Source organism: Lipotes vexillifer, unplaced genomic scaffold, assembly GCF_000442215.2.
Source record: "Lipotes vexillifer unplaced genomic scaffold, Lipotes_vexillifer_v1.1 scaffold7, whole genome shotgun sequence".
NCBI classification, from domain to species: Eukaryota; Metazoa; Chordata; class Mammalia; order Artiodactyla; family Lipotidae; genus Lipotes; species Lipotes vexillifer.
The window spans coordinates 7772528-7797741 of record NW_006792683.1 but is presented as its reverse complement, the minus strand read 5'-3'; the positions used below and the strand labels follow the sequence as shown (position 1 = coordinate 7797741).

General features: G+C 47.8%; 1 protein-coding gene across 1 annotated transcript in view; it reads left to right on the top strand.

Annotated features, from left to right (window-relative positions):
- Positions 1–3443: 3443 nt before the first annotated feature.
- PFKP (phosphofructokinase, platelet) overlaps positions 3444–25214 on the top strand; it is an 81496-nt gene continuing 59725 nt past the window's right edge. Inside the window, exons 1-2 of the mRNA XM_007465834.1 lie at positions 3444–3618; positions 18277–18350. Coding sequence (XP_007465896.1) covers positions 3504–3618; positions 18277–18350 — 189 coding nt within the window. The 5' untranslated portion in view covers positions 3444–3503. The remainder of the gene's footprint in view (positions 3619–18276; positions 18351–25214) is intronic.

Sequence of the window (25214 nt, the reverse complement as noted above, 5' to 3'; positions counted from 1 at the left end):
GAAGTCTCCATTAACCAACTTTCACCAACACAGGAGAAGGAAATAGTTGTGCTGTGAGAGGGTCCAGTGCACATCACCGATGACATTTCCTGGAGGGGTTAAAACTTTTAATGGCCACCTACTTTGCAGAAATAATGAGACGGGCTTTCTTTCCATTTTTTTTGGAAAGTGTTTAAATATTGACTTTAATTGGTTCAGGACAACATGATTCTGCGTCAAGGTCTTGGAGGGCATCCAACTCTTTTATATATAATTTAAAGTGTAGCTGCTAGATATAAAGCAGTTTTCAGTTTGGACAAAGACACTGAAAGACAACTGGCGGGTGCGGGGAGTTGAAGGTGGCATTTCCTTGTTTAGCAAGTGGTTGCATTTGCTCTTGGGCTTTGTAAAGTCTAGGGAAGAAAGACAGCGAAGATTAGGCACCAGGAAAAGGGAAGATGGTTATGGAGCTGCGGTTGTAGATTAGCTCAAAGTCAGCTCAGGGCTTGGGACGGAAGGAAACTGCCAAGATGAGGGATCAGATGAGACTTCGGACCCCGGCCGATACCTTGTTGCAGCTTCTGAGACAAGGAGCAGAGAGTCCAGCAAAGCCCTGGGACGATATTCCTGTGATGTAAATGGGTGCTCATATAAGCCACAAAAGCTCGGGGTAATTTTTTAGGCAGCAATGGAGAACTAAGGCACGTGGCGTGTCCTGCTGGAGGTAAGCTGTACCCTCCACATGTCTTGCAATTCTCCCTCTTGTATCAGAGAAGCCTCTTCTAAGGCCAAAGTTAAAACAAACAAACAAACAACCCCACCACCAGTTGAATAACTACTAAAATACATGTCCTGCAAAAGAAAAAGAAGGGAGAGGTGGTCATGTCTTTCCATAGCTGCTGCAGCCATCTGTGTTTTACACCCTGATAGACTGAGCGGTGGGTCAGGGCTCATGGGCCTAACTGGAAAGAATAAGGAATTACCTGTCTGAACCACAATGCCGCCTAAAGAGACCTCAGCTTTTGCAAAACAGACATAAACTTGGCGGTCTGACAACTCTAAATTTTATTGTTTTTAATGAAGTATAATATTTTATTCCAAAAACAATACTTGTTCATTGGAGAAAAAGACAATACCTATAATAATAAGAAAGGAAATTAAAATATCTAAATTTATTTATATCTAAATTTACACGTGCGTGTGCGCGCACACACACACACACACACACACAGGTTCACGGTACTTCTGACCCTGCTTCTTCATTTATCAATATATCCTGAATATACTTCCATGTAAATGGATATTTATCTTCATAACCATACCAGCAATAGAAAACTACTTATATATTTGGATCAAAATTTACTTAACCCATTGTTTGGACTCTTAGTTTCTATCTATTGTTTTCCATATGACAGACAACTCGATGACAAATGGCCAATCCTCTAAATTACAAAAATATCAATTTTATAAGAAGATAAACGCCTTTTGGCTAAAATAAAATTCAGTGTGCACCAACTTTGGAAAGTGTAGAATGCCCTAGAAAGGGATGGATGATTCTACAGCACAAATCCTGGGCCAGGAACACCTCTGGGCGGAGCTGCACAGCCTGGCGCCACTCTCCTGCGCCGGGAGAGTGAAGGGCACCCTGGGGACACCTTCAAGATGCCCAGTATCTTCTCAGCATCACTCGCTCAGGCTCAACCTGTTAGAACAGGTGCTCTCAGGTTCTGCAGTCATCAGAATGCGTTGGAACTTGTTAAAAACACACCTTTTCTGGCAGCACTCCCAGAAACTGGACTTCCGTGGTTCTGGTGGAGAGGGAAAAACCAGGCCAGCTGATTCAGATGAACACGGGTGTTTAGAAGTTGCTCCATTACCTCCGGCCCAGGGCAGAGATCAGATCTCTGGCCTTGTCCACAACAGGTATTTGTTCATCTATTGCAATACATTTTTGATGCTCAGAGGGATGAACAGGAGGATAAGGCAAGAAAGAGCCCGGCTTAAGTGCGCGCACCCCCTCCCCCTCCTCTGTCCAGGGTGGCCCGCAGGAAGCAGCTGTCAGCCGACCACAGGCTGCTCCGGGTGGACGGGACAGCCTTGACTTAACCTATTTTCCCTCTGTATCCACCTGACGCACATCCTTCGCGCAGGTAGTAGGGGATACTGTGCCGTCCCCACCAGGAACTGCTGATGCGGCTGCTTATGAAACTCTTTCCTGGGGATGACCCTACCCCAAGCTCAGCGCTGTGTGCGCCGCAAGACTGCGCCCGGAGAAGTATCCGTCCGCACATCCGCGGCTGGAAACCAGCCTAGATTAAGCTCCCGGAAGAGTCGGCTCCTTGTTCATCCATCACCCAACGGACTGGACGTGAGCGCCTCAATACCGGAGCTCCCAGCGGAGCTGCGAGCATCTGGCTGGCGACACAGGACACCGCGGTTTCCTTCGCAAGCACTCGGGTCTTATCGCCCCGCCAGGACTTTCCTGCCCTTCTCCCGCCCCTTCCATTCTCAGCGCCCGGCCTGGCGCCAGGTGTCGCCAGGGTCCCCGCGCGTCCTCTACGGCCACGTTCCTTCTCCTCATGCGGCCAGAGCCTCGCTGGGGACGGAACCGGCGCTTCGTCGTCGCCAGCCAGCGACGCCCACGTTCGCCCACCGACTGGAGGATCCGCTGGTGTGTCCTTCCTCCCTCACCTCAGGCCTGAGGAAAAGCTGGGGTACCCACGGCTCCGAACGCCGCCCCCAGAAGGAGTCTTGCGGGAACGGGCGTGCGCCTGCGACGGTTCAGTCCCCCCAACTGCCGCGGGCCCGGCGCTCCCACCTGCTGCGCTCCGCACACACCCCCACCCCCCACCCCCAGTCTTGCGGGAACGGGCGTGCGCCTGCGACGGTTCAGTCCCCCCAACTGCCGCGGGCCCGGCGCTCCCACCTGCTGCGCTCCGCACACACCCCCACCCCCCCCCCCCAGTTTACTGCGCTCCCCGCGCGTGATGCTGCCACGCTCCCACAACTACGGTGATCCAGCCCACCTGTAGCGCCCCGCCTTCCCCCTACTCCCCCCACCTGCTGCGCTCCCCAAAGATGCTCCCACCCAGCTGCTGTGCTTTCCCCCTGCCCGCCGCGCTTCCCCCTCTCGATGCTCCTCCCACCTTCGCTGCACACCCTCCTAGGGTGCTTTCCCCTCCCCCAGCAGGGATGCTCCGCCCCCCTGCGGTGATTTCCCCACCCACCTGCGGTGCTTCTCCTTCCCCCTGAGGTGCTTCCGGCTCGTAACGCTCCTCCCACCTGCGATGCAACACCCCCCCAGGTGGTGCTCCCTCCAGGCCAAGCTCCCTGGCCCGCGCGGCTCCCTGAAAGCTGGCGCCCCCGGTCGCGCCTGCCCCGCCTACCCGCGCCCCTGAGCCCGCCCTTGGCCGTCCATTGGCGCGCGCCGCGCGGGCGGGGCCGACGGTTCCAGTGGCGGCGGCGCGGGAGGGGCGCAGTGCCTGCTGAGCACCCTCCCGAGCGCGATCTCCGGCCTGCTCGCCATGGGCGACCACGACGTCTCCCCGAACCCCAAGGGCTCCTTCCGAAAGTTCCTGGAGCAACTCTCCGGGGCCGGCAAAGCCATAGGCGTGCTGACCAGCGGCGGGGATGCCCAAGGTGCGCCACCGCCTCCCCGGGTCCCGGGCCGGAGGCGAGGGGAGGGGACTAGGGAGAAGGGATGTGGGGGTGACAGGGAGAAAGGATGGGGGTACCTGGGAGGAAGGATGGGGGTACCGGGGAGAAAGGATGGGGAGCAGGGACCAGAGAGAAAGGATGAGGCTCCAGGGAGAAGAGATGGGGAAGCGACGAGAAGAGAGGAGAGCGGGTACCGGGGATAAGAGAAGGGTGGGGGAGAAGCCCCGCGCCCAGGAACCTCGGGGGTACCTTCCTGTGGCGGGAGCGGGTGCGGGCCGTGCAGCCTCAGAAGCGTGCAGCCTCAGGAGGAGTCACTGCGGAGTCGGTGGGAGGGGAGGGAGGGATATGGCAGTAGGATTCCTTACCGGGAAGGTCAATTTTCCACCTTCACGTTTATTTTTTAAATTGCGACTGGCTACGGGGTCGCCTGGACCGCGCTCGGAGGTCATTTCTCTTCCGAGTCGTAGGATGAAGCCGGACGCCCCTCCAAAGCTTGGCTACAGCGCGGCCACTTCCGATGCCGCGGCTCCCTCCCCAGCTCCGTCACCCACTCCCCACCCCCAATGTCTTGGAAAAAACCGCTGGGTCCCCGCGACGCGTCAGCAGCAGCCTCGCGATCCCCGCGCGGCGCGGGCGGCGTCCCCGCTGCCGTCCGGCGGGACGCGGCGGGGGACGCACGGGGGTCCCTGCCCGGGGTTGCCCGGCGGCCCGGCACCACCTCGCGTTTCCGCTGGGAGATTTTAAAAACGGGTCACCTCCGCTCTAATCTCTTGTCCCCTTCCGGCTTGTCACCAAACCGAAAGCTGAAATGGGTCACTGGGCCCTCCCCGCCAGCCTCCCCTGGATGGGAAGGAACAGGAAGCGGGGACTCCGGGGCGTCACGAGCCCCGCAAGCGCGGACTCCAGCAGCCGCCCCCCCCACCCCCAAGCGTGGAAGCTGATTTCGGGGGACCCAGACTCGGTGCCCACGGACACACGAAGAGAATATTTCAATGTAAAGCGAGGGTGACACAGACGTGCCCCGGGTCCCTAGCGCTGTGCGCACATGGGGGCGCAGGGGTTCCCAGACGCTGGGGTTTCCTGATCCCGGTGAATACTGGGTGGGGCGACCCAACCGCTAGAAAGTCGCAGGGCTGTGCCCAGGCGGCTGCGTCCTTGGAGTCTGAGGATCGCAGGCCGGAGACGCCTCTCGAGCTAGGTTTTGGTTTTTATTTTACCTTCTTCCTCCTGTCCCAGATGAGTTGAAAGGCCCTGATGCCTCATTTTCACCACACACGGCGCAGGGATGCTTAAGTGTTGGGCCCGGCGCCCTCGCCTGCCGCCCACCCTGCCCGTGACCTTCCCTTCGCCCTTGAGCCGGGCGGGGCCTGGGGGGTGCGGCAGGTGGGGCGCTGAGGCTGCAGCCCCGCCCGCCGCGGGCGCGTACGTGATGCCTGGCCAGTCACCGCCCGTGCGCCCCGCGCCCTCGACCCTGGCCACCCCGCCTGCGGCGGGCAGGAGGCATGGGCGTCCCCGGCACGTGGGTCCCTTGGAAGCCCCTCCCTGTCCTATTGAAGGTGGCGCTCGCGACATCAGTCACTGTCGAAGCCCCACAAGCCTGCCTTTGCGTCAGCGCGAGGCAGGGCTGGTCTAATTTGGTATTCTAGTAAAGTGGCTCCTGGTATAAACATTGAAGAGAGAAAATGTTGTGATATAAACAAGGCTGGGGTTGGGGAAGTGGCAGAGTGAAATAGATGACATCGCCCAAGTTACTTAAATGATGTGCCGGATGGGGTCTGGCGGGGTCGCAGTGGGGCTGAGGGAGGCTTCCCCGTCAAAGGGCTTCAAAAGCACATACCGCTGGAGAAGTGGGCTAGCCCAAATTAGGAAGCATCTTGAGTGACTCTTACCCCAGTCTTGAAAAGAGAATAAATTGTTGGCACAGGAAGAGGAACTGGTCTCTTAACCCTCCAGGCTTCAAGGTCAGAGTTTCAAGGTCATTTTAGAATTAAGGTGCTCTGTGTGTTGAAAAAAATATTGGTCACTCTTTTGAGCTCCTGTCCAAAAGTCTGCTCAACTACCTGGTAGCTGGTGCAAAGGCAACTGAGGTAGTGATGCAATAGACAGAACCAGCATTTTTTTTGCTACTGATACTTACCTGCTACTTATCTCTGCAGCTTGTGAGCAGTTATGAATAATAGAGGTCAGTAAGTCCACACCTCTTCTTGTCAGTGGAAAAGATACTTTGAGAATCAAAATTATTTGAGATCGTGGCTTGGTCAGTGTATTGTCAGGTTAATGGGAGATCGCCTGATGCTCTGAACTGACATATCTGGGCGGTCCCTGGAGAGCCCACCATGGCCTGGCGTCTGGGCATTTTCCCTCAGGCAGAGCTGAGGCTGTAGTCTCCATTTCTTCTTGGACTTCATGCCAAGAGCCACCTCCTCTTTTGATCCTACCTGAGACCTGACTGAACAGTTGAATGCATTTCTTTCCAAGAAAGTTCACCTTAAGATGTGCACCCAGGGGCCTGTCTCGGCAGGCAGCAGCAGACTTACAGCCCCTTGGAGGAGGTTATTCCTAGAGATGCCGTCTGTTATACCCCTATCCTTTTACCATCTTATCTTGACTCTAAATGGTATCAGTGCTTGATTTTCCCTGGGATAAGAGAGTTTTGCTCACAGCTAATAAAGACCAAGGAGAATAATCACAAGTCTTAATTTCAGGATAGTTTTCTAATCAGATGTGAAATTATGGTACAATTTCATGTTGAGATGACTATAGCTTTTAGTTATTGAGCTCACTTGATGTTCTAGGAGCTTTATGGTTCTTATCCCCAGGCCTGATTACCTGGCTCCAAGACACACACATCTTCATTTCAGAGGTGACGAGAGAGGCTCAAGGGGAGAGAAGTAACCTCATTAAGGTGGCAGGCTCATAGGTGGCCCATGGTAGGATTTAAATGAAGTTCTGTGAGGTCTCAACCCCAAACACTTTTCAGTAAGCCCTGCTTTTACGGTTGTAACAACTAATTAATACTCAGAGGAGCAAAGTCCGGTTTGCTCAGAATTATGCAGATGATTTTTTTTCATAACACCAGAATTTTATTTGGTAAGGCGGGTGGTATTTTCTTTCCATTTTGCAGATTAGAAAATCAAGAAGTATTTTGTTTTAAAGATTTATTATTAATTAATTAATTTAATTTATTTTTGGCTGCGTCGGGTCTTAGTTGCAGCATGCTGGATCTTCGCTGAGGCATGTGGGATCTTTCGTTGCAGCACGTGAGCTTCTCTCTAGTTGTGGTGTGCGGGCTCCAGGGCACGTGGACTCCGTAGATGTGGCGTACGGGTTCCAGAGCGCGTGGACTCTGTAGTTTGTGGCACGCAGGCTCTCTAGTTGAGGTGCTCGAGCTTAGTAGTTGTGGTGCGTGGGCTTAGCTGCCCCACGACATGTGGGATCTTAATTCCCTGACCAGGGATCGAACCCATGTCCCCTGAATTGTAAGGTGGACTCTTTACCACTGGACCACCAGGGAAGTCCCATCAAGAAGTATTTAAATAATTTGCCCCAAATTAAATATTTTTTTTCTCAAATTAGAGACAAAAAAACTTAAAATTTTTTTAAAACTCAAGTGGGATTTAAGATTGTGCTTTACAAACTACATTGGAAAACAGGACCACTGTGTGAAATTCCTCATACTAAAAATACATAAACTATTTAATTGGTATAAAATGCCTTAATGATTTCTTCACTAAGTTAATGAAGAGGTAAATTATAATCATCTAAAACAAATAGTGAACCTAAAATCTCAGGTAGATATTTAAACATGAGACAACAGCTACCCTACTTACTAGTCAAAAGAAATGGAAGATATTACATAGATTATACAGATGATTTTTACACAGCTTTGATAACAGAAAACACGTTTGTACAGTAAGAGCATTGGGGTGGCTAAATTGATGTAACACCTGATACCAAAGTGATGAAATGCTTGTTTTCCAGTGGAATTTGTATAATATGATTATTGAACAAAATGAAAATCCCCCAGCTATATTCCTGAATCCCCCAGCCCTGGCCATTGAGGAAGACTATTTCTAAGACTAATTATTGTTTTTTTCATTCTTTGGGTTGCTTCCATTGTCACAAGGAATGTCTACAAGTTTAAACTGATTTTCACTTTAACTAAAAATAAGTTCCAGGTCAGTGGACAGACTTACCATGACTAGGTATCCACCCCCAAGCAACATTATGTCATACGCCATAAATGACTCATTGTCTTAGACGCAAATTGAGGGCTTCTGGAGGGCCCGGTGCAGCTGGGAATGCACAGAAATGGACCCAGAGGGTAGACTGACAGGAAACCTGAGTCCTTTTTGGCCTGTGGCAAAGTAAGCATGAAGACATTGTTTGCAGAAAGCTCACATAGATGGAGTCTGTATAAGCCTTTCCACTAATAGTAAGAATTAGCCATAAAAAAGAATGAAATAATGCCATTTGCAGCAACATGGATGGACCTAGAGAGTATCATACTAAGTACAGTAGGTCAGACAGAAAAAGACAAATATCATATGATATCACTCATATGTGGAATTAATTTTTTTTTTTAAATGACATAAATGAACTTATTTGCAAAACAGAAACAGACTCAGATTTAGAAAACAAACTTATGGTGACCAAAGGGGAAACGTGGAGGTGGGGGGAGGGATAAATTAGGAGTTTGGGATTAACACACTACTATACATAAAATAGAGAACCAACAGGAACCTGCTGTATAGCACAGGGAACTCTACTCAATACTCCGTAATAACCTATATGGGAAAAAGAATCTGAAAAAGAATGGATATATGTATATGTATAACTGATACACTTTTCTGTACACCTGAAACTAACACAACATTGTAAATCAACTACAATAAAATTAAAAACAAAAAAAGAGTGACTAACATCGAGTGAACATTTGCTTAGCAGTAGGCACTAATGCTTCCACGCAGTGGCTCATCTGCTTCACGCACGAGCAAGTGAGCTTTGAGATGAACTTGCCAGGCCACGTGGCTGCAATGAGAACGGGTGGCCCAGGACATATGTCCATTCACCAGGGTGTGCCTCAGCACAGTACGGGGCACTCGGCAGGTACCCCGATGTTTGCTGAATGTCTCCCTCCTGGGATCTCACCGAGTGTGGACCACTTCCTTCTGTGAAATGGTGGGCGACTAGATGTTCTGGCTGTCTTTTCTCATGAAGTCTTTTTTTTAATATGCTTTATAAAAATTAATTAACTTATTATTTACTTTTGGTTGAATTGGGTCTTTGTTGCTGTGCGTGGGCTTTCTCTAGTTGCAGCGAGCGGGGGCTACTCTTCGTTACGGTGCGCGGGCTTCTCATTGCAGTGGCTTCTCTTGTTGTGGAGCACGGGCTCTAGGCGCATGGGCTTCAATGGTTGTGGCGCTCGGGCTTTGTTGCTCCATGGCATGTGGGATCTTCCCGGACCAGGGCTCCAACCTGTGTCCCCTGCATTGGCAGGTGGGTTTTTAACCACTGCACCACCAGGGAAGCTCTCTCATGAAGTCATTTTAATGAACTAAAACGGGTGGCCCAGGACATATGTCCATTCACCAGGGTGTGCCTCAGCACAGTACGGGGCACTCGGCAGGTACCCCGATGTTTGCTGAATGTCTCCCTCCTGGGATCTCACCGAGTGTGGACCACTTCCTTCTGTGAAATGGTGGGCGACTAGATGTTCTGGCTGTCTTTTCTCATGAAGTCTTTTTTTTAATATGCTTTATAAAAATTAATTAACTTATTATTTACTTTTGGTTGAATTGGGTCTTTGTTGCTGTGCGTGGGCTTTCTCTAGTTGCAGCGAGCGGGGGCTACTCTTCGTTACGGTGCGCGGGCTTCTCATTGCAGTGGCTTCTCTTGTTGTGGAGCACGGGCTCTAGGCGCATGGGCTTCAATGGTTGTGGCGCTCGGGCTTTGTTGCTCCATGGCATGTGGGATCTTCCCGGACCAGGGCTCCAACCTGTGTCCCCTGCATTGGGAGGTGGGTTTTTAACCACTGCACCACCAGGGAAGCTCTCTCATGAAGTCATTTTAATGAACTAAACCTTCACTAATCTAAAGCCCTCTTCTTTTTTTTTTTTTTGGCTCCGCCGAGTGGCTTGCAGGATCTCAGTTCCCCAAGCAGGGATTGAACCCGGGCCAGGGCAGTGAAAGCCTGGAATCCTAACCACTAGGCCACCAGGGAACTCCCACACAAAAGCACTCTTTTATCTGCAGAGCTGTATCTGGGGACAACTAATGTCTCAAGATAAGAACTTAAAAACCGTCCTCAGAAATGTGAAGTACTCGTCAACCAGAGCTGGGTGCCGGTTGGTTCTCCCCTGAACACGTGTTTCTTGAACACAGCATCTGGGCCCTGCTTGGGTGGGTTCCTTCCATGCCCACCCAAAACTTTGAGAGCCTAAGAGCCCAGTAAGATGAGAACAGTGGGCATCTCACCTCACACAGCTCTGGTTGACTAGTACTTAGCAGGAGGCACTAAAGGGCCCCTCCCTGGGGCCCTTCCTGCCCTGGCTCTGAGCACTTACATTCTGTAATGGGATCTTTCCCACTGACAGTGTAATCATTAATTTAGCAAAAATTATTGGGTCCAGGAGGCCGTGCACTAGAATGTTAGTGTTCACCCCATGGGTACTGTGGAAAATCCATGCAATTGCACCCTTTTCTAGGAGTGCAAATAGCGTTAGATGACCTTTAGAAACTAGACATTTTGTCATCTTTCCAAAAAAGCATGTTTTCCCCCTTGGTTCCAGAAAACTGAAAGCTTTGATACAGGACTCAAACCTTTTATCCGGGAGAATTGGGGCTGTTTGAACACGCATCTGATGGGGTGCCAGAAGCAGTTACAGTAGAAATATGAGGATAGGGTGGTGTCATGTTACAGGCAGACATAAGGGCACAGATGTATACCCGCCATGACTGCAATCATGTTGGAAGGTGTCTTTGCGTAAAGAACAGATGGCTTTATGTTAAGAAAAGAGCTGAGTCACCTTTTCGAGTTATTCTTTGCAGCGAGCTCTGTATGGTGGTGTATTTTATTTGTGAGAAAGCATCTTCCGGGGCCTCAGTTTCCTCCCACCCTCTCTTCCGCATGTCTTCACCACCACACGCTTAGGGTGTTGGGAATCACAGCCGTTGTGCTGTCACGACAAGAGGCAGCATAGTGTGTGGCCGAGCGGCGTCCTGAGAATGAAGGGACTTTCTTACAGGGTCTGACTCTGCTCTCCAGTCCTGGTGGGACAGGGCCTGCGATTGTTGATTTGCAACACGAAGTGGAATCACGCAATCCCTGTCTTCTCCCCCCTCTTTTTTTCTCCCCTTCCCCTTCCCTCCCTTCCCCTGCCCCTAAGACAGCCTTGAGTCTCAAGCAGGACCTGCTGGAGAGAAAAGACAGCACTACTCAGGCCCAGGGAGGCCCTGCTGCCCCCGAGGGCCCTCAGCTTCCTTCTTTATCCTGGATGCAGACAGCTGCCTGAGGATCTGGCTGAGATGCAGATTCTGATTCTGTGGGTCCAGGGAAGGCCTGACAGTCACACCTGCAGCGACGGGTCCCTGTGGTCGGCCGAGGACCTCGCTGGAGTCCTGGGTCCAGGTGACGGTTCAGACCATCTGATGTTTCCTGTGATGGTTTTCTGGTGAGGATTCTGACGGGGAGATCAGTGAATGGAGGCCCCTTGTGTAAAGGTGTGAGCCAGTGGTCGGGCCAGGGTTCTTTTGATTACAAGTGTTGAAGGCTGGCCAGGGGGACCTCGAGCTGCCATCCCCCCTTATTTTTTCAGCTCTGCTCGAATATTCTCAGGCTTTGTTTTCTGTCTCGTTAAATCATTCCCCAGATGAGTGACGGCCTCCTCGGCCTGCCTTAGGCTGACGGTGGAGCCCCTTCTCCCAGGGATGGCCCCCCCCACCTGCCACGGGAGGGGGAAGGAATGACCAGCAGGAAATAGCCAGGAGCAGGCAGGGCTGGGAGAGAGTGGCTGGGCCAGTGTGGGGGGTGGGGACAGGGCCGGGGGGGCCACGGGGAGGACTTTGGATTTACCTCGTGTGACCTGGAAGCCACCTGGGTGCCACCTGCCTCTGATGAGGGCGGCTTTGTGGAGAGAGGAGGGGAGGGCTGTGGAGGGGCCCCCAGTGTCCTGAGGAGCTGGACTGGGCCGTGGAGGGTGAGCTGGGGGTGGGCTATGTCAGTGGAGCCTCAGGCTGGAGCTGGTCCACGCAGCAGGAAGAAAGGCCGCGCGAGGAGCCCAGGTGGGGACAGGCAGGCTGGCAGAAGGACATTCTTGACACAATGTTCATACCAGTGAATAGTGGGAAAACCAGCGGAAAATCATCACAGGGAATGAGCTGCATTAGGATCCCGGATGAAATATGCATCGCTTTGCGCTGGTAGATGTGGCAAGATAGACATGCGTTGTTGGGGGTTAAAAGCAGGTTCAAGATAGAGGGAAATGGCAGAGATGAGACTTACGTGTGATTGTGTAATTTTAAACTAGTCACCACGTTTGGAACTGTAACAGAAACAGGTGAAATTAATTTAAGCCTCTGTTTTATTCAGTCCAATGTTTCACTGACCATTGTCAATACAAAGGTGATTAATAAGCTGTTTCACATTCTTTTTTCCATCTTGAGCCTTTGAAATCCAGCGTGCGTCTGCCCCAGTGTGTGTTGGTGTGGTCGGTGGGGATCCCAGTGGATGGGGGTCTAGAGGGAGGGGTGTGTGAGGCGCTCAGGTTCAGACGGTCCCTCCTGCGTGTTCATGTCACAGTCAGGGGCCATGCAGGGGACCTCTGGCAGTGGTCTGGTGCCCACAGTGGCCCTGGGCCTGCCGTGGTCCTCCTTCCCAGACGTCCAGATGGCCACTTGGCCAGCCTCCACCACTGTCTTCCATTCTCTCCCAAATGGCGCGTCTCAGGGCGGCTGCTGCCCCTCTGCACACCCCCATGGCAACCCCCAGCCCTGCTCTGCTTTCCTTCTTTCTCCTCCACCTCTGGGTGAAATGTGTGTGTGTGTTGTGTGTTGTTTACCGGCTGCAACAAGCCCCACCAGGGCCACGACCTTCCCCTCTTTTGTCACTGGATCGCCCGGCAGTGCCAGCAGAGAAAAGACACCGCATCCGTGTGTCCTGGATGGACGGACGGATGAATAAATGAATGATTGAACCCACTCAGAGATTTATGTCACTGACATCTAAGACAAGACTCAGTGATTTGGACACTGCAGGATGATGAGAAACCCCCGGTTGGTAACTGATTCACAGGGGATCCAGCATCCTGGCACTTTCTCCTGAGGACGTTTTTTCCCCTCCCACACCTGAATTATTAAACAAGGAAGCTTTATGGAGAATGTCAGTAGCAAGAGCAAGATAAGGTGTGGTTTAAGTTTGTTTTCTGACCTATGCTAACACCCTCACTTTGGTACAAAGGTGAAAACTCCATATAGTCAGGGAGAAAACAGTTAAGAGGATTAAGCACCAGATCTTATATTTCAAAAGGGAATTTAAATATTGAAATTAGTCAGGGAGTGGTTATGGGCACTGAGAAATATGCAGGGGAAACAGCTCCACACGGTCATAAAGGGCTAAGTAAGGAGGTTTATTAGACTCTTCAGACCACCCAGGAAGTAAAACAAAGCCCCAGTTATTTTATTGGAATCAACACAGTCCTTGTTTTCAACAAATTACTTGAAGTTTAAATTTTATCAGAGGGACTTCCCTGGTGCCACAGTGATTAAGAATCCGCCTGCGAGGACAGGAATAAAGACACAGACATAGAGAATGGACTTGAGGACACAGGGAGGGGTAAGGGTAAGCTGAGACGAAGTGAGAGAGTAGCATGGACATATATATACTACCAAATGTAGAACAGATAGCTAGTGGGAAGCAGCCACATAGCACAGGCAGATCAGCTCGGTGCTTTGCAACCACCTAGAGGGGTGGGATAAGGAGGGTGGGAGGGAGACGCAAGAGGGAGGGGATATGGGGATATACATATGCATATAGCTGATTCACTTTGTTATACAGCAGAAACTAACACAACAATGTAAAGCAATTATACTCCAATAAAGATGTTAAAAAAAAAAAAAGAATCCCCCTGCCAGTGCAGGGGACACAGGTTCAAGCCCTGGTCCGGGAAGATCCCACATGCTGCAGAACAACTAAGCCCGTGTGCCACAACTACTAAGCCTGCACTTCACAGCCTGTGAGCCACAACTACTGAGCCCGCCTGCCACAACTACTGAAGCCCATGCTCCACAACAAGAGAAGCCACTGCAATGAGAAGCCCGCGCACCACAACTAGGGAAAGCCCGCGTGCAGCAATGAAGACACAACACAGCCAAAAATAAATAAATAAATAAATTTAAATAAATAAACGTTACCAGAATAGAATCTCAGGAAACCTTTGGGTCCACGGCCTCCCTGACCTCAAGGAAGAAGTTATCTTAATGACTATCTTACGTGCATGATGCTTTAGTAAGAACCTATTTGAGAATATGTCACATCAAGAAAACGATAAGTCTCTTCTTTCTAGCGCACCTAAAGTAATTTTCTCACATTTTCCACTTAGCTGCTCCCTGGTTCTTTCAAGATTTGTTTATTTTTGGTTCCCGTAGCAAGTCTGCACATTCCCTGAGGATGAGGGTTTTAATTTTTGCAAGCGATGAAGAGGATACTTTCCAAATACTAAGATTCTTTCTTGGTGGCAGGATGATGGTTTCCCATGGAAACAATTATGGAAGTTGTTTGAACTCCAGAGCCTGGCTGCCAGAACAAAACCAAAAACAAAAGGAAGGAACCCAACTATGTCTGAACGTTTATTGAAAACAGCAGCTGGAGTGCCCTGCGCTCTCTGTGGACAGTCCAGGACAGGACAGCATCCAACAGAACCAGAAAATCGGCACTGCTCATCCAGGAGGCCCTCAGACCCCAAATCATATGTCTGAATCCCAGTTGCGTGGGTCAAAGAGGCTGTCGGTGAAAATTGGCCTTTCCTGTGTTCTTGATTTCTGTCCTCTGGGCCCTTCCTTGAAGGCACCCACCTGTGGGCCCAGCACCAGATAGCAGCTCTGTCCTGTCCTTCCCAAATTCAAGTGGAGAGCCGGCCCCTCCCCAAACAATTACACAAGAACTGGGGCCCCATGGGCATTGTTTTCTCCAAGTTTCCTTCCTACTAGAGGGAATTATAACGGCTTTTAAGTTAAAATAAAAGGAAGAGTAGGGTTTACACTCCAGCTTTGCCTTTTACAAGTTTTGTTCCCTCGGCTGTTAATTTATCCACTTAGAGCCCGACTTCCTTATCTCTCAGGAGGACCCAGGCCCCGCAGGCTTTCTGGGAGCATCAGCTCAGGTGCTCAGAGCACTCAGCCCTGGTTACCACTGAGATCAGCTCCTCTCAGACCCCAATCAGAAGGCGGCCAGCCCGGGGCTGCACGGGAAAGGCAGCAGGTGTAGCCAAGTTACCTTAATGACCCTGGAATAAAAGCCTTGGGGGGTTGGCGCTGAGGCTTAGCCGTGTGGAGCCTCCTCTCCAGGCAACTTGCGAGAAACACGGTGCTCAGGACCCTCCCTGACCTGGGACCCCCCCCCCCACCACCACCCTCACCCCAGGCCTGCTGCGGGCTGAGGGGGGACTCAGCCCCGGGGGGGCGGGCTGCTTTCCGAGGTGAGTCCAGGTCAACCCCATGGGGCAGGGGAGGAGTTCAGGCCCCAGGCCTGCTGTGAAGGTGGTCAGAACTTTCAGGCAGGGGTCACCCTGGGCAGGTTTTTCTTCCACATGGGGACCCCTGGGGTCACCTCTGGATAGTGTCCCACTTGTCGTTCCTTCTGCCATTTTTTCTCCACTTGCACTTTCTAAAATCCCCCAACTCCTCTTTATTCATGCCTTTATGAAAGCCTCCCCACCCCCGACCCGCCAGAAATGAGGTCTTCAGAAGCACATGGGGGAGGGCGGGGGCCAGGGAGTCAGCGAGTCAGCGTTAACCGTGCGCTTGCGTCCTGGTGATGGAGGGTTGGTAGGGCTCCAGCGTTTGGTGGTCAGTCTCTCGATTCCAGGGCCACAGAATAAAGTCCTAGAATCGCGGGGTCTGTGGGAAGGGGCCGAGAGGAGCTCGTTTATCCGTTCGGTTAAGAGCTGAGGCTGCCTGCATGAGATGCAGGTGTGTCGCCCAGGTGGGTGTAGTGAAGGCCGGTGAGGAAAGGCTGGTGGGGAAGCCTTCCTGGAGGTGCAGGAGCCCCGTCCCTCCTGGAGGTTGAGAGAGGGCGGCTCCGGGACGTGGTGGCAGTTCTGGGGGAGCTGCAGTCCTGACGTGTAGGCGGGGCATCCAGGTGGGACTGAGCAGGTAGGAAGAGCCGGGGGGCTGGAGATCTCACCTGAAGAGCTTGGTTTTACGAGCACAGGCCCTGGGGAATCCAGGGAGGAACCTGGCGTTTTTGAGTTTGAGAAAGAGAATGCTGATCCTACCATAGAAAACATCTCAAAAAAGTGTGTGAGATTACAGCTGGCACAAGGGGAGTGCGTCTACAGGGTGTATTCGCTGCGCTCCAAAGGGGCGGGCATGGGAGAGCAAGACATGGCCTCATCTGTGTTTGTTTTTTTAACCGTGTTTTTCAGAGTTTTAGATTTTAGAGCAAAACTGAGGCGAAGGTCCAGAGATTCCCCTCTATCTTCTGCCCCCACCCATGCAGACCCCCCCCATCAACATCCCCACCAGATGGTGCATTTGTTATAACTGATGACCCTACATGGACACGTCATCCTCACCCAGAGTCCATAGTTGATACTTTAGGGTTCACTGTTGGTGTTGCCCATTCTATGGGTTTGGACAAATGTATAACGAGGTGTATCCATTATTATAACGTCATACAGAGCAGTTTCACTGCACTAAAAATCCTCTGTGCCCCACCTGTTCATCCCCCCAACCCCCCAACGACCATTGATTTTTTTTTTACTGTCTCCACAGCTTTGCCTTTTCTGACATATGTAATTTTTTTTAATAAGAAGAATATATTTATAAATTACTTGTATAATAACAAAAGAGGAAAAGCTGCTTTACTCATTCTGGCCATAACATGAATAATGTTAGAGGGAGATGGTGGATTCAGGGGAAATTTGGGGAGGGAAATGTCAGTTTTACGGGCAGGAGCTGTGGAGGGTATCAGGAGTACCCAGCTTCTGCGAGAGTGAAAAGTTTTGCTGATCTGAGGGAGAGAATACAGGAGGAGGACGAGAAGATGATGCAGGTGAAATGATTTATTGCATCTTGAAATGCTGAGTTTGAGGGTATGAGAGACAGCCAGCAATGAATCAGTAGGTCATCAAAATCCTTCGTGTAATAAGCTAGGTTTGAACATGAAGTGGTGAGACTACCAAATACATAACGTCTACGTGTGCGTAGATGTTAGATATACATCTAACATGGATTTATTTCCAGCTTTTCTGGCTCTGTGAACACTGTAGCCTTGCAAAATTGTCACCTTTCAGAGGCAACAATCTCATTCCAGATTTCCAAACTGGCTCAATGTAATTTGAAAATTTGTAACCATCTTCTGAGCAGGTTTACCATCCAAATACATACAAATTTAATCTCCTTGTCTGTGGAGTATATTCCCTGGGACCCAAGGTGCCTTCATTTGTTTACTTACTTACCAGAAGTACCACTTACTGTATGGTCCATGTTCTCCAACACCTTTAGTCCTGAAGTTTGTTCCCAAAATTTAAATTTACGAAGGAGGCAGATTGGAACTTTTGGCCCAGGAGCAGTTAGGCTGGATGCCCAGGTGCTGCATATTCTGAGGCTCAGGGCTGCATCCCTAATGAGAGGAATGATCCTCCCTTCTCACTGCTCTCCTGATCGCCTTGTTCATCAGCTGATATGATGATACAGGGTTTTACAGATGTGAAATCCTGACCTCTTCACGTAGGTCTAGACTTACGGTCCATCGCACAGTAGGCTGCCCCAAAACGGGGCTTCAGTGGAAGGCAAAATGGGGTGTGGCAGTTTTATACAAGGATACATTGCACTTTTAACTTCCTTCAAGGCCCTCTGGGGAAGTGTGGAAAATGGCCTAGATTTATCTTGATTAGGTATTATTTATAGTATACTGGTTTAATTTGATCTTTCTTTTAATAAAATTGCATGATTTATATTTAAGGCCACTGACTAAATTATTTTCTTTTACACTAGTAGCTGGTAATAATTTTTCATCTCTTCCCCAGACCAATGGCCTTTTCAGGCCTATTTTCTTTGAAATTGGCTACCTATAAACAAACATCTCTCCTCTGTGTTGTTTTGCAATTGGATGGAAACAACCTACGAATTCACACCAAATTGAGGTCGCTTATATTCCGAGTGTGTTTACAGCGATGTTCTAAACAAACAGTGCTCCAGGCTCTGTTCATCTGTGGACTAGGCCACAACATGCTGGTCCCTGCCTTGTACTTTTTTCTCTTCCTCCCTGCACTAATCCTGGAGGTTTGTGTTGTGACCATTTTTCATAGGAGGGGCCGTCCGAGAGGTTACATGGTTTTCCCACCATCACAGCTAATTAAATGGCACCACTAGATTCTCCTCAGCCTCCTCAGTAACTACTGTCCCTATTCTCCTTTGCAGGTATGAATGCTGCTGTCCGAGCTGTCGTGCGCATGGGAATATACGTGGGGGCCAAAGTGTACTTTATCTACGAGGTCAGTGTCACACCCCCTTCCCGCTTTCTCTGACTCTCAGGAATCGCTGCCTTGTACTCACTTGGGGGCCTCACGCTTGCCTGGGGCTGCTGACTGCAGGCAAGAGGCAGCAGGTGACGGGCAAACTTGGGTACCAATAGGGGAGCCCAGGTACCAGGAGAGGTTACACCCCCGGTCTAGATGCACGTCTGTGAGATTTGTATTAGGGAACAAGGGGAGAAAGGTGGTGAAACGGGCCTCAAAATGCCATTTTGATATCCACCTAGTGTTCTTGTAGGATTAATGATATCAAACTGGTTGTATTTATTTGCAGTTCTCATTCCTTATAGGAGTGATATAGTCACTAAAAATGGGGGCTGAATCTGAATAAACATTAAGCTGAATGGGGGGAAGAGTGGCCACTTGGGGCTTTTCATCATTAATGTAAAACCCAGACCACCTCCCTAGTATCTCTTTATGCCTTAACTTCAAAATGAAGCACCTGAAAACAAACAGATGGCCCATTATCTCCTGCTTTTGAGGTCCTGGCAGCTTAGAAGTAAGTTGTGTTTGGAGGGAAGGCACCCATACAGCTTGGACCACATGACTTATTTCAAGAACTATTAGAAAAAGTAACATATTTAGTTTTTAAATTTATAAAACAGAATAAAGCTTAAAAAATGGAAATAAGAGAATGTTTTTTTAATTGCTTAATTCTTCCAAAATCACTGTTAGTGTTTTATTCTGATTCTTCCCAGTGTAATACATGTGAAATACTGGAAGGAAATATATACATTATTAGCACCATAGCAAATGTATTTTGTATACTATGTTTTTTACCTGCCAGTATGTTATGACAATTTTGTATGTGTTAATGTACATTCCACAGCTATCGCGTAAATGTCTGTGTAAAATTCCATCAACCTGATGTCTCATCATTTACCTGACCCCTCAGCTACTTGATCCTTGCATTCCTATGCCACCGGAAGTATTTAGGTCACTGCCCATTTTTCAACTATCCTAACACAGCAAGCTCTAGGTTAATATTTGAAGCTGTTCTATGCTTTGTATCGTTGCTGTGATCCCAGGATATGGCATCGCCGAGTTAAAAGGGGTGGTTGTCCTAACGGGTCTCAGTGTGTCTTGCCAAAGTGATTTCTTTGTTCCATCCCAGACCCACGCCGGGCACACAGGTGGCACCAACCCTGCCAGTTCTGTGTGTGCGGCCCACCTTGCTGAGAGCTGGCCGGGGCTCCAGAGTCTGTTTACTGAGTCATTTTCTCTACTTGAGAAGTAACTGCTCACAGATTTTGCTCGTTGGTTTGAATGACCATGTGTTTATCGTTTGTGGGAAAGATGTTTTTTCCTGGGCTTAGCTTTGCTTTTTATCTTATTTATTTATTTATTTATTTATTTTTTATTCAAACAGAAAGTCACAAAAATTATAATCATCCTCATCAGTTCACTCAGTCCCATGTAATTAATAATTTTTTTTCATCTTGATCTTGGCTCCAGACGCGCAGGCTCAGCGGCCATGGCTCACGGGCCCAGCCGCTCCGCGGCATGTGGGATCCTCCCAGACTAGGGCACGAACCCGTGTCCCCTGCATCGGCAGGCGGACTCTCAACCACTGCGCCACCAGGGAAGGCCTCATCTTGATCTTTCGTTAGCACTTTTATGAATTCATCTAATGGAAAACCATTAGAGTTCTGAAAATGCTTATTCATTCAGTTCAGCAGTATAGTCAGTTACCAGAAACCTGTACTTGTCATAGTCTTTTCCATGAATTCCTTGAAGAAAAACCCTTTTATAGGAACATTTTTGCGAAAGCATCAGAGTACACCCAGAACTGTCTGTAAATGACAAAAGACTTAAAAGTGACCACGGTTAAAGATTTGGTGAAAGTTTATAATAATGCAATTGATGAGGAAATTTAGTTTTCTGAGATATACATTTTAAAGTAATAACTAGAATTATGACATAACATTATACCAAAACATAAGATTTTTAGAAATTTCATGTAATGTCTGAAACATTTATATTAACATATATTAATATATTTCCATAGAAATAACCCAAAGAAAGTTTAGTATTAGTTCTTTTTGTTTGTTTTTTATACAGCAGGTTCTTATTAGTCATCAATTTTTATACACATCAGTGTATACATGTCAATCCCAATTGCCAATTCAGCACACCACCATCCCCACCCCAACGTGGTTCCCCCCCTTGGTGTCCATACGTTTGTTCTCTACATCTGTGTCTCAACGTCTGCCCTGCAAACTGGTTCATCTATACCATTTTTCTGGGTTCCACATAACATGTGTTAATATACGATATTTGTTTTTCTCTTTCTGACTTCACTCTGTATGACAGTCTCTAGATCCACCACGTCTCAACAAATGACTCAATTTCATTCCTTTTCATGGCTGAGTAATATTCCATTGTATATATGTACCACATCTTCTTAATTCATTTGTCTGTCGATGGGCATTTAGGTTGCTTCCATGACCTGGCTATTGTAAATAGTGCTGCAGTGAACATTAGGGTGCATGTGTCTTTTTGAATTCTGGTTTTCTCTGGGTATATGCCCAGTAGTGGGATTGCTGGATCATATGGTAATTCTATTTTTAGTTTTTTAAGGAACCTCCATACTGTTCTCCATAGTGGCTATATCAATTTACATTCCTACCAACAGTGCAAGAGGGTTCCCTTTTCTCCACACCCTCTCCAGCATTTGTTTGTAGATTTTCTGATGATGCCCATTCTAACTGGTGTGAGGAGAGACCTCATTGTACTTTTGATTTTCATTTCTCTAACAGTTAGTGATGTGGAGCAGCTTTTCATGTGCTTCTTGGCCATCTGTATGTCTTCTTTGGAGAAATGTCTATTTAGGTCTCCTGCCCATTTTTGGATTGGGTTGTTTGTTTCTTTAATATTGAGCTGCATGAGCTGTTTATATATTTTGGAGATCAATCCTTTGACTCGTTTGCAAATGTTTTCTCCCATTCTGAGGGTTGTCTTTTCGTCTTGTTTATGGTTTCCTTTGCTGTGCAAAAGCTTTGAAGTTTCATTAGGTCCCATTAGTTTATTTTTGTTTTTATTTCCATTACTCTAGGAGGTGGATCAAAAAAGATCTTGCTGTGATTTATGTCAAAGAGTGTTCTTCCTCTGTTTTTCTCTAAGAGTTTTAGAGTGTCCATTCTTACATTTAGGTCTCTAATCCATTTTGAGTTTATTTTTGTGTATGGTGTTAAGGCGTGTTGTAATTTCATTTTTTACATGTAGCTGTCCAGTTTTCCCAGCACCACTTATTGAAGAGACTCTCTTTTCTCCATTGTATATCTTTGCCTCCTTTGTCATAGATTAGTTGACCATAGGTGCATGGGTTTATTTCTGTGCATTAATTTTGTATCCTGCAACTTTACCAAATTCATTGATTAGCTGTAGTAGTTTTCTGGTGGCATTTTTAGGATTCTCTATGTATAGTATCATGTCATCTGCAAAGATGATGGCTTTACTTCTTTTCTGATTTGGATTCCATTTAGATCTTTTTCTAGAACTTCCAAAACTATGTTGAATAATAGTGGTGAGAGTGGACATCCTTGTCTCGTTCCTGATCTTAGAGGAAATGCTTTCAGGTTTTCACCATTGAGAATGATGTTTTCTGTGGGTTTGTCATATATGGCCTTAATTATGTTGAGGTAGGTTCCCTCTATGCCCACTTTCTGGAGAGTTTTTATCATAAATGGGTGTTGGATTTTGTCAAAAGCTTTTTCTGCATCTATTCAGATGGTCAATTCAATTTGTTAATATGGTGTATCACATTGATTGGATTGAGTATATTGAAGAATGCTTGCATCCCTGGGATAAATCCCACTTGATCACAGTGCATGATCCTTTTAATGTGCTGTTGGTTTCTGTTTGCTAGTATTTTGTTGAGGATTTTTGCATCTATATTCATCAGTGATATTGGTCTGTAATTTTATTTTTTTGTAGTATCTTTGTTTGGTTTTGGTATCAGGGTGATGGTGGCCTCATAGAATGAGTTTGGGAGTGTTCCTTCCTCTGCAATTTTTTGGAAGAGTTTGAGAAGGATGGGTGTTAGCTCCTCTCTAAGTGTTTGATAGAATTCACCTGTGAAGCCATCTGATCCTGGACTTTTGTTTGTTGGAAGATTTTTAATCACAGTTCCAATTTCATTACTTATGATCGATCTGTTCATATTTTCTGTTTCTTCCTGGTTCAGTCTTGGAAGGTTATACCTTTCTAAGAATTTGTCCATTTCTTCCAGGTTGTCCATTTTATTGGCATAGAGTTGCTTGTAGTAGTCTCTTAGGATGCTTTGTATTTCTGCACTGTCTGTTGTAACTTCTCCTTTTTCATCTCTAATTTTATTGATTTGAGTCCTCTCCCTTTTTCCTGATGAGTCTGGCTAATGGTTTATCAATTTTGTTTATTTTCTCAAAGAACCAGCTTTTAGTTTTATTGATCTTTGCTATTGTTTTCTTTGTTTCTATTTCATTTATTTCTGCTCTCATCTTTATTATTTCTTTCCTTCTACTAACTTTTGGTTTTGTTTGCTCTTCTTTCTCCAGTTCCTTTAGGTTTAAGGTTAGATGGTTTATTTGAGATTTTTCTTGTTTCTTGAGGTAGGCTTGTATAGCTGTAAACTTCCCTCTTAGAGCTGCTTTTGCTGCATCCCATAGGTTTTGGACTGTTGTGTTTTCATTGTAATTTGTCTCTAGGTAGTTTTTTGATTTTCTCTTTGATTTCTTCAGTGATCTCTTGGATATTTAGTAACGTATTGTTTAACCTCCATGTGTTTGTGTTTTTTATGTTTTTTTTTCCCTGTAATTGATTTCTAATCTCATAGCGTTGTGGTCAGAAAAGATGCTTGATATGATTTCAATTTTCTTAAATTTACTAAGGCTTGATTTGTGACCCAGGATGTGATCTATCCTGGAGAATGTTCTGTGCACACTTAAGAAGAAAGTGTAATCTGCTGTTTTTGGATGGAATGTCCTATAAATATCAATTAAGTCTGTCTGGTCTATTGTGTCATTTAAAGCTTCTGTTTCCTTATTTATTTTCATTTTGGAGGATCTGTCCATTGGTGTAAGTGAGGTGTTAAAGTCCCCCACTATTACTGTGTTACTGTCAGTTTCCTCTTTTATAGCTGTTAGCAGTTGCCTTATATATTGGGGTGCTCCTGTGTTGGGTGCATATATATTTATAATTGTATCTTCTTGGATTGATCCCTTGATCATTATGTAGTGTCCTTCCTTGTCTCTTGTAATATTCTTTATTTTAAAGTCTATTTTATCTGATATGAGTATTGCTACTCCAGCTTTCTTTTGATTTCCATATGCATGGAATATCTTTTTCCATCCCCTCGCTTTCAGTCTGTATGTGTCCCTAGGTCTGAAGTGGGTCTCTTGTAGACAGTATATATATGGGTCTTGTTTTTGTATCCATTCAGTGAGCCTGTGTCTTTTGGTTGGAGCATTTAATCCATTCACGTTTAAGGTAATTATCGATACGTATGTTCCTATGACTATTTTCTTAATGGTCTGGTTCAGTCTCCCCTGGGGTCAGTGCTCCTGCCCCTGGGTCCCAATGCGCACCCTACTTTGTGTGTGCCCTCCAAGAGTGGAGCCTCTGTTTCCCCCAATCCTGTCGAAGTCCTGCAATCAATTCCCACTAGGCTTCAAAGTCTGATTCTCTTGGAAGTCCTCCTCTCGTTGCCAGACCCCCAGATTGGGAAACCTGACATGGGGCTCAGAACCTTCACTCCAGTGGGTGGACTTCTGTGGCATAAGTGTTCTCCAGTCTGTGAGTCACCCACCCAGCAGTTATGGGATTTGATTTTACTGTGATTGCACCGCTCCTACTGTCTCATTGTGGCCTCTCCTTTGTCTTTGGGGTATCTTGTTTGGGGAGTTCCAGTGTCTTTCTGTCGATGATTGTCCAGCAGCTAGTTGTGGTTCTGGTGTTCTTGCAAGAGTGAGTGAGAGCGCGTCCTTCTACTCCGCCATCTTGGTTCCTCCTCCTGGTTTGCTTTTTAAAAGTGTGTTTCTATGGTCTTGGGGTTTGTATTCACCTGATTTGGACAATGTTGAAACAGTGGGTCTTATCAAAGCCTTTCTAGAGCTATAGTTTTGTTGTTTTCTATTAGGATGTGTTTAGGGTCAAACTGCCCTCATGCCCGTCTGTCCTGGGCCTTGCCTGGCAGCCATGGCCCCACCATTAACATGGAGGGAGCACGTTAGCCGCCGTGATGAACTCGCATACCTTGCTTCTTCCCCTTCCTCTGACCTTGAAGCTGATTCTTTTCCTGCTGCTACGGGAGAGTGTGCCTGGCATACAGTTTCCTCTGCCTTTTTGTTTTATTTTACTTTGGGGAGGGGTTGCTCTGTCCTAGAAATTGAGAGAAGGCACCCCAGGCTGGCCTGATGAGTGAATGTGCTTTAAACATCTGAGGGTGGAGCACCCTTAGATCAGGCTTTTCTGTTCCGGGGAACAAAATGCTTTCAGACTTGCAGTACATGAATGTCCTTAGGCTTCCGGTTTGCAGCCTGTTCCCCAGGAAACCTTTGATCACCTAGCCCACTGCCCTTCTTGTTGCCTCCCTGGCGGGGGTGCAGTTCCATCCCTACAGTGACTCACTTGATCTTCAAGACCACCTTGCAGGTCCGGGAGGGAAGGGAAGGAAGTCTGTTGAGTTCCTTCATTGAGGAACCGGACTGGTTGTGGGTGGTTCAGTTTCTCTGTGTCAGTCCTCGGCACTGGCAGGGCTGAGATGGGAGCTCACATCCCCATCAAACCAGTGATGGGGGCATGTCTCACCCCCAGACATTGGTGCCTTGGAGACAGTTTTTGATCGTC